The sequence below is a fragment of the Rattus norvegicus genome, chromosome 17, assembly GCF_021556685.1.
Source record: "Rattus norvegicus strain SHRSP/BbbUtx chromosome 17, alternate assembly SHRSP_T2T, whole genome shotgun sequence".
Taxonomy (NCBI): Eukaryota; Metazoa; Chordata; class Mammalia; order Rodentia; family Muridae; genus Rattus; species Rattus norvegicus.
Window position 1 is genome coordinate 57,830,624 of NC_141550.1, and position 13,597 is coordinate 57,844,220.

The following is a 13,597-nucleotide window of genomic DNA, read 5'->3' on the forward strand; positions in this document are numbered from 1 at the left end:
CGCGACTGGCAAAATGGATGTGCAGAACTGCAGGGACTAATGGATGTTCTGTCACTGGCTGCTGAGTAACGAGCACTAACTACACTAGGAAGTGTTCAAGGAGGATTGGTAATAGCAGTATCTCAGGTTACAGGTGCTGTAAGCTGGATAGATAATGGTCTAAATCTTTCACATTTTAACTGCATAGTGTGTGAGATATTTCCCCACCTAATATTAGTATTTTTCCCCAAAAGCATGAAGCCAAAATCAAGTCACTGACTGAATACCTTCAAAATGTAGAACAAAAGAAGAGACAGCTGGAGGAATCTGTGGACTCCCTTGGTGAGGAGCTAGTCCAACTTCGAGCACAAGGTATACTGGCTTCCAACTGCTATGTCTGTGTTCTTCCTTACTTTAATATAATTGTTGTACACATACTCAGACTGAAAGAAAATAGTTAAGAATGTAGAAGATTTGGGCTGGAGAGATGGCTCAGCTGTTAAGAGCACCCGACTGCTCTTCCAGAGGTCCTGAGTTCAATTCCCAGCAACCACATGGTGGCTCACAACCATCTGTAAAGAGATCCGATGCCCTCTTCTGGTGTGTCTGAAGACAGCTACAGTGTACTTATATATAATAAATGAATAAATCTTTAAAAAAAAAAAAAGAATGTAGAAGATTTGAAATAGCAAATTATCCACCTCTGTGGCATTGAAATATTTTTTTTTCCTTTTCTTTTTTTTTTCGGAGCTGGGGACCGAACCCAGGGCCTTGTGCTCGCTAGGAAAGCGCTCTACCGCTGAGCTAAATCTCCAACCCCCCTGAAATATTTTTTAAAATTAAGGAGTGACAGAGGATGCATGGAGTAAGCCCCTAGCTACCAGACATATGCACATGCACATAGGTAAACACTTCATGTGAACATGACATACATGTTAAAAAACATTAAAATTGTATTGAAGATAAGTGGCAATTCAAGGTATTTCCCACAAAGTTTGTGCGTGTCTGTGTGTGTGTGTGTGTGTGTGTGTGTGTGTGTGTGTGTGTGTGTGTGTGTGTGTGTGTAAGTCCTAACATACAACACTTAGAAACTATTTCATTTCATTTCCTTTTGTGGTATCAATACATCAGTGGTAACAAAGTATCCTAATGTTACTGAGGTTGGAAGGTTTGCCCTCTGGTTTATCTCAGGAATCTTAAGAGGCACTTTGCCCCTCCCTTTTTGTTTTGCTTTGTTGGTGGTGGTGGTGGTGGTTGTTGTTGTTGGTGGTGGTGGTGGTGGTTGTTGTTGTTGTTGTTTTTAATCTCTTACTCTCATGTACAAAACAGAGAAAGTCCATGAAATGGAAAAAGAGCACTTGAACAAGGTTCAGACTGCAAATGAAGTCAAGGCAAGTTTGCTGTCTAGTGCACCCTGATGTCTTTAATCCATCATTATTAGTAATCTTAATCTAACTTTGAACTTTTCCCTTCCGAATTTCAGCAAGCTGTTGAACAGCAGATCCAGAGTCACAGAGAAACCCACCAAAAACAAATCAGTAGTTTACGAGATGAAGTTGAGGCAAAGGAAAAGCTAATCACTGATCTCCAAGAGTAAGTACTGTGCTTTTCTCTGCGTTGGTAGCGACTGATTCAGGGAGGTTGGCTCTTCAGACAGGAGGTACTGATGGACAGGCATCCTCATAGAAACCTTCTGTGTTCATTGAGATGAGGTTTTTTTTCTTCTCTTCGAATGTTTTCTGTCTTCACATATGTAGAGTATAAATTGGAGAGATCTGTGATAATTTGAGTAAAAAAATAAAGAAAATAAGTGATGACAAATTTTGTGAGATGGAGATAAAGGTGTGGGGAACAGATTGATCAGTGACTTAGTGACCATAGGAGAAATCCTAAATGACTTGAGGGTGGCCATGCCCTTCCTGTTTTACCCTCATGAAATCAGAGTAATGAGACCCTGACCAGTTGGCAGAAGAAATTGAGCTTGTCAAAGTTCAGGCCCAGGAAGATGGCAAGTTCCTAATCAGGAATATGTAGTAACATCCTATTTTAAAAGGCAGACCCCTTTAAAGAGTTAAATTTGGTGATGACGTTCAGATAACTTTTGAGGTTGAACTTTTATTCTGTTCTTTTGTCAGCCAAAACCAGAAGATGGTGTTGGAACAGGAGCGGCTAAGGGTGGAGCATGAGAGGCTAAAGGCTGTAGACCAGGAGAAGAGCAGGAAGCTGCATGAGCTCACGTGAGTGCTGCTTGGGTTAAAGCTTACAAACACAAGGCTGCAGGTACTGCCCATGGGCATGGCTGTCTTCTTTCTGCATTGCTTTAATTTGTGACATGTGCTTATTTTTGAGTGAAAGCAAGACTACTTATGTTTCTCAGACTGCCTGCTGTTTTCTTGGTGTCTATAGTACTTCAGAATCTATCATAAAGACCATCTTAAAATCTGATAATAACCTAGAAAATTGTGGGATATACTTCTATTGCTACATTTTGTCAAATTTGATTTTTCATGAAATCATTTGTTTTGATCTTCTTTTTAAAATAAAGTTGTAGTGTTCGGTTTTTGTTTTCCCACCTTCTCTCAATGCGTGTGAATGGCCTGCTCAGATTTATTCATGTTTACCATGTACATGCCTGGTACCCACAGAGGTCAGGAATAGGTGATGGATCCCCTGAAACTGGAGCCACAAACTGTTGAGTCAGCATGTGGGTTCCGGGAATCACACTGGAGTCCTCTGCAAGAGTCTCAAGTGTTCTCAGCTGCCAGACCAGCTACCCCTAACCTTAATTTCTTGAGCAGAGATTTTCCCCCTTGCTTTTTCTCATTCACTGTGAGTTACTGGCTTTCTAGAGTCTTGAGTTTTAAGAAATAATTTGCAAGTAAGCTACAGCATTTAGATGTTACACCAGAGGAGCAGTTGAGAGTGCATTGCATGAAGGTTCTGCTCGGGGCTGGGAATGTGCCAGGTGTGCACAAGGGCCTGGATTTAAGTCCCAGCTCTGCAGTGAGGGATGGGGTTGGAGTGGGGAGATAGAAGATTCTGCTGAATTTCAGCTATACTTTTATATAGTGTAAAATGCTTTAGTCTCAGACAAATTTTATTATCAACAACTTCCACTTAGTATCTTTTTAGATAAATAGCAGTTTACTCTGTGTACCATATTTTAAAATAAAAGCCATCCTTATATGAACTCTGGCACATACTGTTTGATCTCTTCCATTGCTGTATGAGCCCTGTTTCTCCTAATAAGCTAGATAATGAAGAAGAGATGGAAATGCATACATGCAGATCCCTTCAAAAGGTACTGCATGGGCAAACTGTTGTTTAAGTGTAAGCATATTTCTATTTGAGTTTAATAAAGTTTGATGTAATTTTTGCTAAATAAAGTTGGAATTTATGGAATCAATGTTGAAAGCATGTAATTGTTGCTTCAATTTAGGGTTATGCAAGACAGACGAGAACAAGCAAGGCAAGATTTGAAGGGGTTGGAAGAGACGGTGGTAAGAAAATATGGAAACAGGACTGGGGAGCATGCTTTGGATTTTCTGCCTTAAGTATTGTGATTGTAAGACCGATTTCTTTATTCTTAATTCAAGGCAAAAGAACTTCAGACTTTACACAACCTGCGCAAGCTCTTTGTTCAGGACTTGGCTACCAGGGTGAAAAAGGTGATCACAGAGTGCCCAGGGCTGCTTGTACAAATGGTGCTTGCTGTGTGTGTGGTGCTTTAAGAGTATGTTACGTGGTTGTGCCCGTGTGAGTCTGGGACGTCCGTGTTTGTATGGAGGAAGCTTGGGTCCTCTGGTCTTTACACTTCCTTACTGCTTTGTCTCTGTGCTGTCAGAGCGCTGAGGTGGACTCAGACGACACTGGCGGCAGTGCTGCACAGAAGCAGAAAATCTCCTTCCTTGAAAACAATCTGGAGCAGCTCACCAAAGTGCACAAGCAGGTAATGGAGTGCCGTGCAGCAGCGTTACAGAGCCACAGATGGCGTAGGAAGCATTTCACCTCCAGGGCCCCAGACTGTTAGCGATGTACCACTCCTGTTTCAGTAAGCAGTTCTGTGGGGACCAGGCATGTGCAGGGAAGGTAACATGTTTACTTTCCATTTTATGAGTCTGGGTCTTATGTACTTCTGCAGTCCTGACTCTCCTTCCTAAGTGCTGTGATTACGGGTGTGAACTACTCTGCCCAGGTCGGGAGTTAATGTTCTTATCAACATGTTGTTATTAAACAAATCCTATGAAAGCATGAAATATTCATATTTCCTCTATAGGAGTTCAAGGTTGAAATTTCTTGTTAATTTATTGGATAAGCTTCCTTTTGTAGTTAATGCAGTCTTTTCTTTGTTGAACTTTTTCCCCTGTAATCCGAAATTACACCATGTTATATAGTGAGCAGTTTATATTTTGTATAGGAATGTGTGTTTTGCTAATTCACCCTCCCCCCCAGCTAAGGGCTGAACCCAGGGCCTTGCACTGTGTTTTACTAACTTTTAAAAATGTCACTTTATTATGCAAACTCTGTGCTTTCACCAGTGTAGACTTGAGCTTTTATTAGTGTGCTTACTTGGACCTGTCATATGCCTAGAGAGCAATCTGGGGACTCACCTCAGCACAGTGTTCTCCTTGAATGTGTGAAAGCCTGAGTTCAGTACCTGTTACCTCCATAAAGACTGGGCATGGTAGTGACCACCTGTAATCCCAACTGGGACATAGAGACAGACCAGAGGATCAAGATCATCGTTCACTACGTGTGTTGGGAGGCCATGTGGGATACATGAAACCTTGTCTCAAAAATATACCTAAAGGAACAATTGCTTGACCAGCTGTGTTGTATTACTGAAGAAAGAAAGTGTCGTCTACTAGCACTGTTGTACTTCGGTGTCTACCTAGGTACAGGGGGATTACAGGCCAGTCACTGGATAAAAAATAATTAAATGAGGGGGGCTAGGATGTTAGCTCTGTTGGTAGAGTGCCTGCCAAGCATTCGGAACTCCCTGGCTTCTGTCCTCAGCGTCATAGGAACCTAGTTTGGTGACAGGGCCTCTACTCCCAGCCCTTGGGATAGAGCAGGGTTAGGACTTAAGGTCATCTGCTAGAGTGGCTTTGAGACTGTTCTAGGCTACTATCTCTTAAACAGATTTTCTCTGTGTGCCTTTAGTTGGTGCGTGATAATGCAGATCTTCGCTGTGAACTTCCTAAGTTAGAGAAACGACTTAGAGCTACTGCAGAGAGAGTGAAAGCTTTGGAGTCAGCCCTGAAAGAAGCCAAAGAAAATGCATCTCGAGACCGCAAACGCTATCAGCAAGAAGTAGACAGGATAAAGGAAGCAGTCAGGTCAAAGAATATGGCCAGAAGGGGACACTCTGCACAGATTGGTGAGTAGAGCATGCTCAGGTAGCTTGTGGCCCTTCAGCTTGAGAACATTGCCTCCTTTATCATGCTTCGTCATGGTGGTGTTTCCTGTCTTCATTTTATAAATTACTAAAGAGTGATGGTGCTGTTGGGAGAGAAGATAGAAACTGAGAGAGAGCTAATTAAGTAACTAGACGGGTCAAGGCCAGGAGGCCCTGTCCAGGGAAACACCACGGAAGATAAGAGAATTTCCAGAAAGGACAGGTGATAGCAGCAGTTAGTTTCTTGGGTTTAGAATACTCACTGGTGCAGAAAAGGGATTATGTGAGGATGTAGGTGCAAGCACTTGCTATGCAAACCTGGTGGCTCGTGTTTGATCCCTACATCCCACAGTGGAGAGAGAGCTGACTCTGAAAAGGACCCATCTGTGTGGTCTAGCCCAGCCTCGTCCATGTAGAGAGTTCCAGGACAACCAGGACTACATAGACTATCTACCAGGACTACATACCACTTCAAAATTTAACAAATAGCAAATATTTTAAAAGATTATTAGAGGCAAGAGATTATATTATTTCTGAAGAATGAGAGATAACTGAGAAAAAAAGCGTGTCAAGAAATGAAAACACAAAATATTAACCCAATAAACTCCTCGGAAATGGCTAGCGAGGAGAGAGACAGAGACAGAGACAGAGACAGACAGACAGACAGACAGACAGACACCGACCGACCGAAACTCCGACCCCTGTGGAATCATTGCAGTCACTGTTACACCTTACTCTGACTCTATTTTCTGTTTCACAGCAAAACCTATCCGTCCTGGACAGCATCCAGCAGCCTCTCCAACTCACCCCGGTGCAGTTCGTGGAGGAGGCTCATTTGTTCAGAACAACCAGCCAGTGGGGCTTCGAGGTGGTGGAGGCAAGCAGGCGTGAACACCGACACACATTGCAGGTGTGGCGCCATGCCTGGCTTTTGAGTTGTAACTGTGTATGGAAACACTGAGCTACTTAGCTTAGGATAGGAGTTTCGCAGAAGAATCAGGATTTTTTTTTTTTTTTTTATTGTGTGTGGTTTTATAAAAACAACTTGGCATGATTTCTTGTAGTCTGTTTCATGCTACAGATAATTTATGTTTAGTTTTGTGTTAACTAATTTTAAAACACATTGGATCATTTGTAATAATTCTTTGTACCCTACACAATGGGTATGCACTGGTTTATAATATTCCCTTTACTAGAAACATAATAAAGCACATTAATTTCATTCTAATTTTTGCTTCTATAAATGACATTTGAAATATGAAGTATCTTATATACTCCCTCATCCTTTAGATACTTGAGAAGATTCCCAAAACTGGCATTCTACAGCCTGACATTTTTAAGGATCTTACAGTTGCTTTCTAGAAAGTTGCATCCTAATAAAAATTAGCATTTGGTTGTATCCTTGCCAGAATTATTAGTAGTTAATTTGATAGGCCAAAAATAGCATCCCATGGGTGTCCTGAATGAAGGTGACTTAATATGCACACACACCTCCATTTACATTGCCTTTTTAAACAGTACCCATTTCATTCGCCTGTTGAGAGTCGATTTTTCTCTTTTTTTAAATTTTATGTGTGAGTGTTTTGCTTGCATGTATATCTGTATACCATATGCATATAGTGCCCCCGTGGGACAGAAGAGTGTTAGATCCTCTGGGACTGGAGTTATAGACAGAAGTGAACTGCCATGTTGGTGCTAGAGATTGAATCCCTGTCCTCTGGAAGAGGGACCAGTGCTCTTAAGTGCTGAGGTATCCAGCCCCTGTGAGTTGATTTTTCTAATAGGTTTCTGAATGTTCTCCCATTTTTTGGTATGTGTGTGTGTGTGTGTGTCGTGTGTGTGTGCGCGCGTGCATACACGCGCACATAAGTTGAAAATTAGAAGGCATTTGAGAGGGTGTTCTTCCACTTCCACAGTGTGTGGGCCCTGGGATCAAATGCAGGCTTATTATCTGTTTCTGGCAGGAAGATAACGAATGTCATTTGAGGACTTTCTGTATATACTACTATAATTTCACATGTATAAGTTCTAGAAATAACACACCACCCCTGTTCCCCATGTGGTACTTGATAGCTTTCTTTTTAACTTAGTAATACACTCAGCCCTTTGTTCATTAGTGAATGGCTATCTGATATTTTATGACAGTCCAGAAGTCTGACTTTTAACTACAGACCTTCCACAGAAATGCTGAAATTCTAAAATACTAAATAATTATGAGATGGTTAGCTCAGAAGCTCTGCTTCTGAGAATTCCTAAGGTTGGTTCATTTTAATTTTGCTTGGTTTTTACTTTATATAGTGCTGTTTTGAGTAGAAATTAAGCCAACAATCTGGAGAGGTTAAAAATGTACTATTTTGTTTTTTCTATCTAGTATGAGATTTAAGTGAGAGAGATAAAGAGCATGGGATTGGAAGTTCTGAGTGTCAGTCTGGCTTTGCTGCGTTCATGAACTTGAACAAAGCAACTCGTTAAAGTCTGTTCTTTCTGGGCTGGGGAGATGGCTCCATCTGTCAAGTGAGTGAAGCTGCCAAACAGGCCTGAGGACCTGTCTTTGGCTTGGTGTGCATGTAGAAGTTAGACAAGGAAGAGGACATCTGTAAACCCAGCTCGGGGGAGGGGAAGTCCCTGGAACTGGAGAGTTCTGGGTTCACTAAGCTACCCTGTGTCAAAAAATACAATGGTAAAGCAGATGACCGCTGTCTGGCCTCCTATGTATGCACACACATGAAAACTCATTCTCCTCTGAGTCCTTCTAGAATTCACTATAAAAATAAGTTATACATTCATGAAAATAGCTTTTTATGCAGTTGTAATAATCACATCTCACATTAATATGTGTAATGCCTGATGTCTAAATTTGGTTCTTCCTCTTGTATATCTGGGGTGCTGTGGTTTTGTACCTGCTAGTCAAGGCTGGACCCACTGAGCTATACCCTTAGCTCTTCTCTATTTCTTGTTAATGTCCTGTGTATCTAACTTTTCTAAACCAGGGCATGATCTAGAACTTTGTATTTTTAAGTTTCTTTTAATCTAGAATAGATCTCTACTTTGTAGTGACAGTGACCTACCAAAGACACCTGGGGGTTGGGGATTTAGCTCAGTGGTAGAGTGCTTGCCTAGCAAGCGCAAGGCCCTGGGTTCGGTCCCCAGCTCCGAAAAAAAGAAAAAAAAAAAAAAAGACACCTGGTATCACAAATGTATGCTACCTCCTTTTGGATGTGTCTAATATGTGTGTAGCTACTGTATTCTTTTATTCAGTGTAGACTGAATGACTTAGGCATGTTTGGGGGGGGGTTGTTTCCTTTTTCTTTTTTTGATTCAAGAGTCCCATTTTACACCTTGGCTTGCCTGGTACGTAAACCTGAACTCAACAGAGATTCACCTGCCTTTGCTTCCTGGGTGCTGGGATTAAACCTATGTCACCAGGCCCATAATGTAAGCACTTTTACTTGAGCTATATTCTAGTGACACAGGAAACAGATTAGTTGTTCCTACACTGAGAGATGCTCCCCTCACAGACAGGCAGACACGCATGCACACACACACACACACTCCAAATCCTGTCTCTCTGCCCATGTTGGACTAGTAGCTGACATCAACCTCCTTATTAGTAAGCTGGTAACGGTTGAGAATTCCATGAGTTAGGATATCACCACATAGCATCAAGCTTTCGCTACACAGAAGCTGCCCCTTCTGCCTCGCTAGAGGAGGGAGTTTTAGAGCTCAGTAGTTGGTATATTCAGACGTTTTTTTTCATGTTAAAATTCATGTGACCTTGGACTCACACTTCATGCGCATAGAGTAGACGTGGCCACTTACGTACAGCAGCGTCTACATAGTGATGGTGGTTAGCACAGGAGAGAGCTAGCTCAACTGAGTGAAAAGTATATTTATGAAGTGTAATTGTTTGTTATGCTGCTGGACCAAACGATAGTCAATTTTTATTTAATTTTTGTTACTTATTTCTTTTTAAAATTATGTATATATGTGTCAGCCCTCAGAGGCCAGAGACATCATTCCCACTGGAACTGAATTATAGGCAGCAGTGCACCTCCTAGTGGGTGCTGGGAACTGAACTGAGATCCTCTGCAAAAGCAGCATGCACTCTGACATGCATGCCCGTCATCCCGTGAGCCTTTTAATTTCTTAGATCAGTGTGTCTCAAACTGTTGAAAAGTTAAATACCCTGAAGGAACTTTTTTAAACTACTTTTTAAATGTTGAAGAAAACATGGATTTATTTGGGTGGTAATTAATAATAATGTTTAATGCCTTTTGTTTCCAGTTTTACATAGCCTATCTTCTGTCACATGGCTTTCTTACTAAGTCCAGCTTAAAGATAGTTGTGTGTTTTAGGGTATGTCTGTTGGCTCACAAATGGCACAGCCTATTTGTGGAGGTCATAGGTCAATACTGGGTGTCAATCCTTGCTTTCCACCTTGTTTGAGACAGGGTCTCTCCTGCATGTTCCAGTCTGACTATCCCTCCAGCTTCCAGACATTCTCTTGTTTTCAGCTCCCATCTTGCAGGTATAAGAGCACAGGATTACAGGCCCTCCTAGACTTGCTTCAGTGGGTTCTGGGGATCTGTTTCCCAGCGCTTCCTTATTTTTATTTAAGCCACATTTATTTGCTACTAACTGCTGCTAATTAGTAGTCCTTGACTTAAGAATGTCGTGTTTACTGTTTAAAGATTGACAAGCCTGCTCTCCCCCAGTACTTCCTCATGCTTCCTGTGTGCCCACCCCCTTGCTCCCCTTCAGCTTCAACTCATGGTAAACCTCCTGCCTCATACTTCCAAATGCTTGTGTTACGAGTTTGAGCCACCATGCCCAGCTCTATTTTGTTATTAAAATAATTCATTAATCAGCCCACATATGGTTTTATTAACTGGGGGTGAAAAAATGATGGGCTGACCTTGTAAACATTGTCCTGCTCATAAATAAGTTGAGTTAGAAGACAGATGAGTAAAAGAAAGAAATAAGGAGCTGGAGAGGTGTGTGTTGGTTAAGAGCACTTGCTGTCTTGCAAAGGACCTAAGTTTGGTTCCCATTATCCACATAGTAACTTATAACCATCCATAACTCCAGTTCCAGGGAATCCTTCTATACTCTATGGGTACCACCAATCATGTGGTCCACATATCATGCAGGCAAGAGAGTTATGCACAAAAAAACTTACTAAAACATATTTTTAAAGAAATTAAATCATTCTTATTTTGTTCATCATTAATCTCAAACATGAGTTTTATAAAAACTAAAATTCTCTCTGCTTTCTCCTATTTCAGGTGTTGAAAAGTAATTGAAGTTTGAAGAGGACGTAAAATCAGTCTTTCAATAACTAACCTCTATCCCTTGGGATTGTAGGAATTTAATTTTCTAATGTGTAAATTACTCCTGGCTTGTACAGCTGTTTCCTACCCACTCTTGTAAGCTCTGCTGCTTCCCAACACTAGAGTGCAATGCTGATGTCCTAGAAGGGAGATGACAGTTTACAACTGTGGCCCTACTTACTACATAGTCTGTCCATCATGTCTTCACTGTGCCGAGTAACTGTGTTACAGGACTGTGCTACTTGATTGGCCTTTTCTGTGTATGTGTAATCTTGGTTTACATTACCTAGCTGCTATTGCTTTTCATGTTCCCTTTTCTACTAAAATGTCTTTTTTTTTTTTTATGGAAATACGGAACATTTAGATTAAATGTCTTAAATTTTACCACTTATAACACTACTTGCCACAGAATATATCAGGTCAGTACTGTATTTTAAAAGTCCCTCAAGTGGGATACACAACTTTAATCCCAAGCAGAGGCAGATGGGTATCAGTCAGACAGTTCAGTTCAGCCTGGCCTACATAGTGAGTTCCAGGACAGCCAGGGCTATATAGGGTGACCCTGTCTCAAAACTCAAGAAATAAAAAGTTCACTTAAAAATAAAAATCCTTGAAATGAAATTAGGGTTCATGTTGCTGGTATAGTCTCTGAAGCTTGCCTCTGAAAACATTGAGCTTCGAGACCTCTGACTTAATTAGCCAGGAGTTCAAGACCGAGCAGGCTCATGAGATGTCTGTTGCATATTACTTTGAATACAAATATCTTACATATCAAAAGTGAATATTATGTTAAAGATGAGTTTGGAAATGACTATATCCCTTCTTTCCACTTCTGCACTTAACATAGCTTAACATAGGGACAGTGGTGCCCTGCTTTATTCTGTTATATCCACCTGCTAAAGTAAGAATTGAACAGAAGCTAATGTCATCCTCAATATTAGGAAATAAGTGGATTAAGACATTATAGAATTAAATAATTTTCAAATGTTAAATAATTGTGTTGACTGATAAATTTATAGCCTTTGAAAAATGAGAAAAATTGTGAACAGGACAGATAAACTATAAATTTAAAACTACATGGTTAATTTTGCTCTGAAATCTTGAAGGTGGTTTTTACTTTTTACACTAAGTCATACACTATAATTTGTTTAGTTAGGAATAGTAAATTGTTTGGAAGTCACTAATAATTCTCAAAAAAAATGAGAAAAAATTGTTGGCCATAATGAATAATTTTTAAATTAGAACTAAGTGTATACCTATTTTTGGCACTTATTTTTCAGATGATTAAACTCAATCAAGTATATTTTAAGGATCTATAAAAGTAACAGGGAAAGATTTTCAACCTCTGCTTCCTCAGTGCTTAGGGTAACTGCAGCCCTGTTAGCAAGAAATCCACAGGAAATGGAGTGTCTGAGGTTATTTGATAAGTAGAGAAGCTTTGGAAGTTCTGTGTTAGAATCTGAAATCTTTGGAAAAGTTTTATATACAGATATTTGTATTATTAAATTTGGAGCCATAGTCAGAAGACTCAGATCATAATTGGCTTATTTTTCTATTTCCTTAACTATTGTAATTTCCACTTTTATAATAATTTTGATTTGAAAAATAAATTTATTTATTTTTTTAACAGTCAGAATCTTTGCTGTTGTAGTCTGCAGCCTTTAATGATTGTGTTGCTTTTATGATTGAAAGAAACACTCCACAAATTGAAGAGAGAGCTTGATGCAGCGAGGTGTAAGCGGTTAGTAAGGTGCATCGTTCGTGATGCACGGCTCCTGTGCTCATCGCTGTCTGAGAGGCGTCTGGCTGCATCCATAAGGACAGTCTTCCCAAAGGAAAACTTGCCTCTTGGGCAGTTTTCACAGTGGGAAAGAAATCCTCTCTTGTCTGAGTATAGAAGTTTTAAGATGTATCATGGGTGTTGGTGCTTGTATAACACACAATGAATTGTAACTAGCATGTTAAGAAAACACATTGTTAGTTTTTTTTTAATCTTAAATGTTTCTTTTCTATTTATAATTTCAAACTTTCATAAAGTATACTAAGAATTTCATAAATTTCTTTTCAGTGAACTGAACTGCTCTTTTTTGCTATGATAGGTCATTTAAAATAGCATTCACTCAAAATGGACATTTTTAATCATCTAGAATATTGAAATATTTTAATTTGCAGTGTCTTTTTTTTGTGACTGGATATATTAATGTTCCTCTGAGTGGTATTAGTAATTGGTTCAGAAGAGAAACTCAATGAAATACGAATAGTATTTATTCATGGTGATCAATTAAATTATTTGCCTAATTTAAGGAAACTAGCTACTATGCATTACTGAATTTATTTGCAACTCTGAATTGATTTGAGGTAACAGAAGAGAGTCTAAGCCTACCTGTGGAATATGTTGGTTTATTTTCAGTGTTTAGGATTACATTTAAACATAATTGGTTTGGGAAAACAACATATAATTTTAAGTTAACCTGCATGCTGTAAATGTATTTAAATAAAGGAAAATCTTTTTGAAATGTAGTGACATATTTGAACCTTACTTCATGAAGTATTAGCTTGATTTTATATAACTGAATGGCCCGCCCTGACTGGTTAGTGGGAGTCGGGGAGGGGGTTGTATCCCTCTACTCATACTCATCTGTGTATGTTTTAGCAACAAGTGGCTGCTTCTCAAATCAAGTGGGATTGGCTCTTTTGTATTTTGGCTTGCATCTTTTAGAATTGTAGAAAGTTTTAACCATATTTCAGAATAGAATAAGTAACCTCTAAGTTACTTGTTCTTGGTTTTCAACAACTACTAGTTCACCATTTTATCTGTAACCCTAATCGTACATTGTACTTTAAAGGTATTTTCACACTGATGTTAATGTGTACTTTTTACAGATAAAGC

General features: G+C 39.7%; 1 protein-coding gene across 1 annotated transcript in view; it reads left to right on the forward strand.

Moving 5' to 3' along the window:
- The window catches only part of Kif5b (kinesin family member 5B), a 37,591-nt gene extending 24,364 nt beyond the window's left edge, over window positions 1-13,227 (forward strand). The window contains 10 exon segments of the mRNA NM_057202.2: window positions 234-351; window positions 1,309-1,370; window positions 1,463-1,572; window positions 2,115-2,216; window positions 3,419-3,479; window positions 3,576-3,647; window positions 3,824-3,928; window positions 5,143-5,359; window positions 6,138-6,287; window positions 10,663-13,227. Of these exon segments, the coding sequence (NP_476550.1) occupies window positions 234-351; window positions 1,309-1,370; window positions 1,463-1,572; window positions 2,115-2,216; window positions 3,419-3,479; window positions 3,576-3,647; window positions 3,824-3,928; window positions 5,143-5,359; window positions 6,138-6,268 (978 nt within the window). The 3' untranslated portion in view covers window positions 6,269-6,287; window positions 10,663-13,227.
- Window positions 13,228-13,597: the final 370 nt, after the last annotated feature.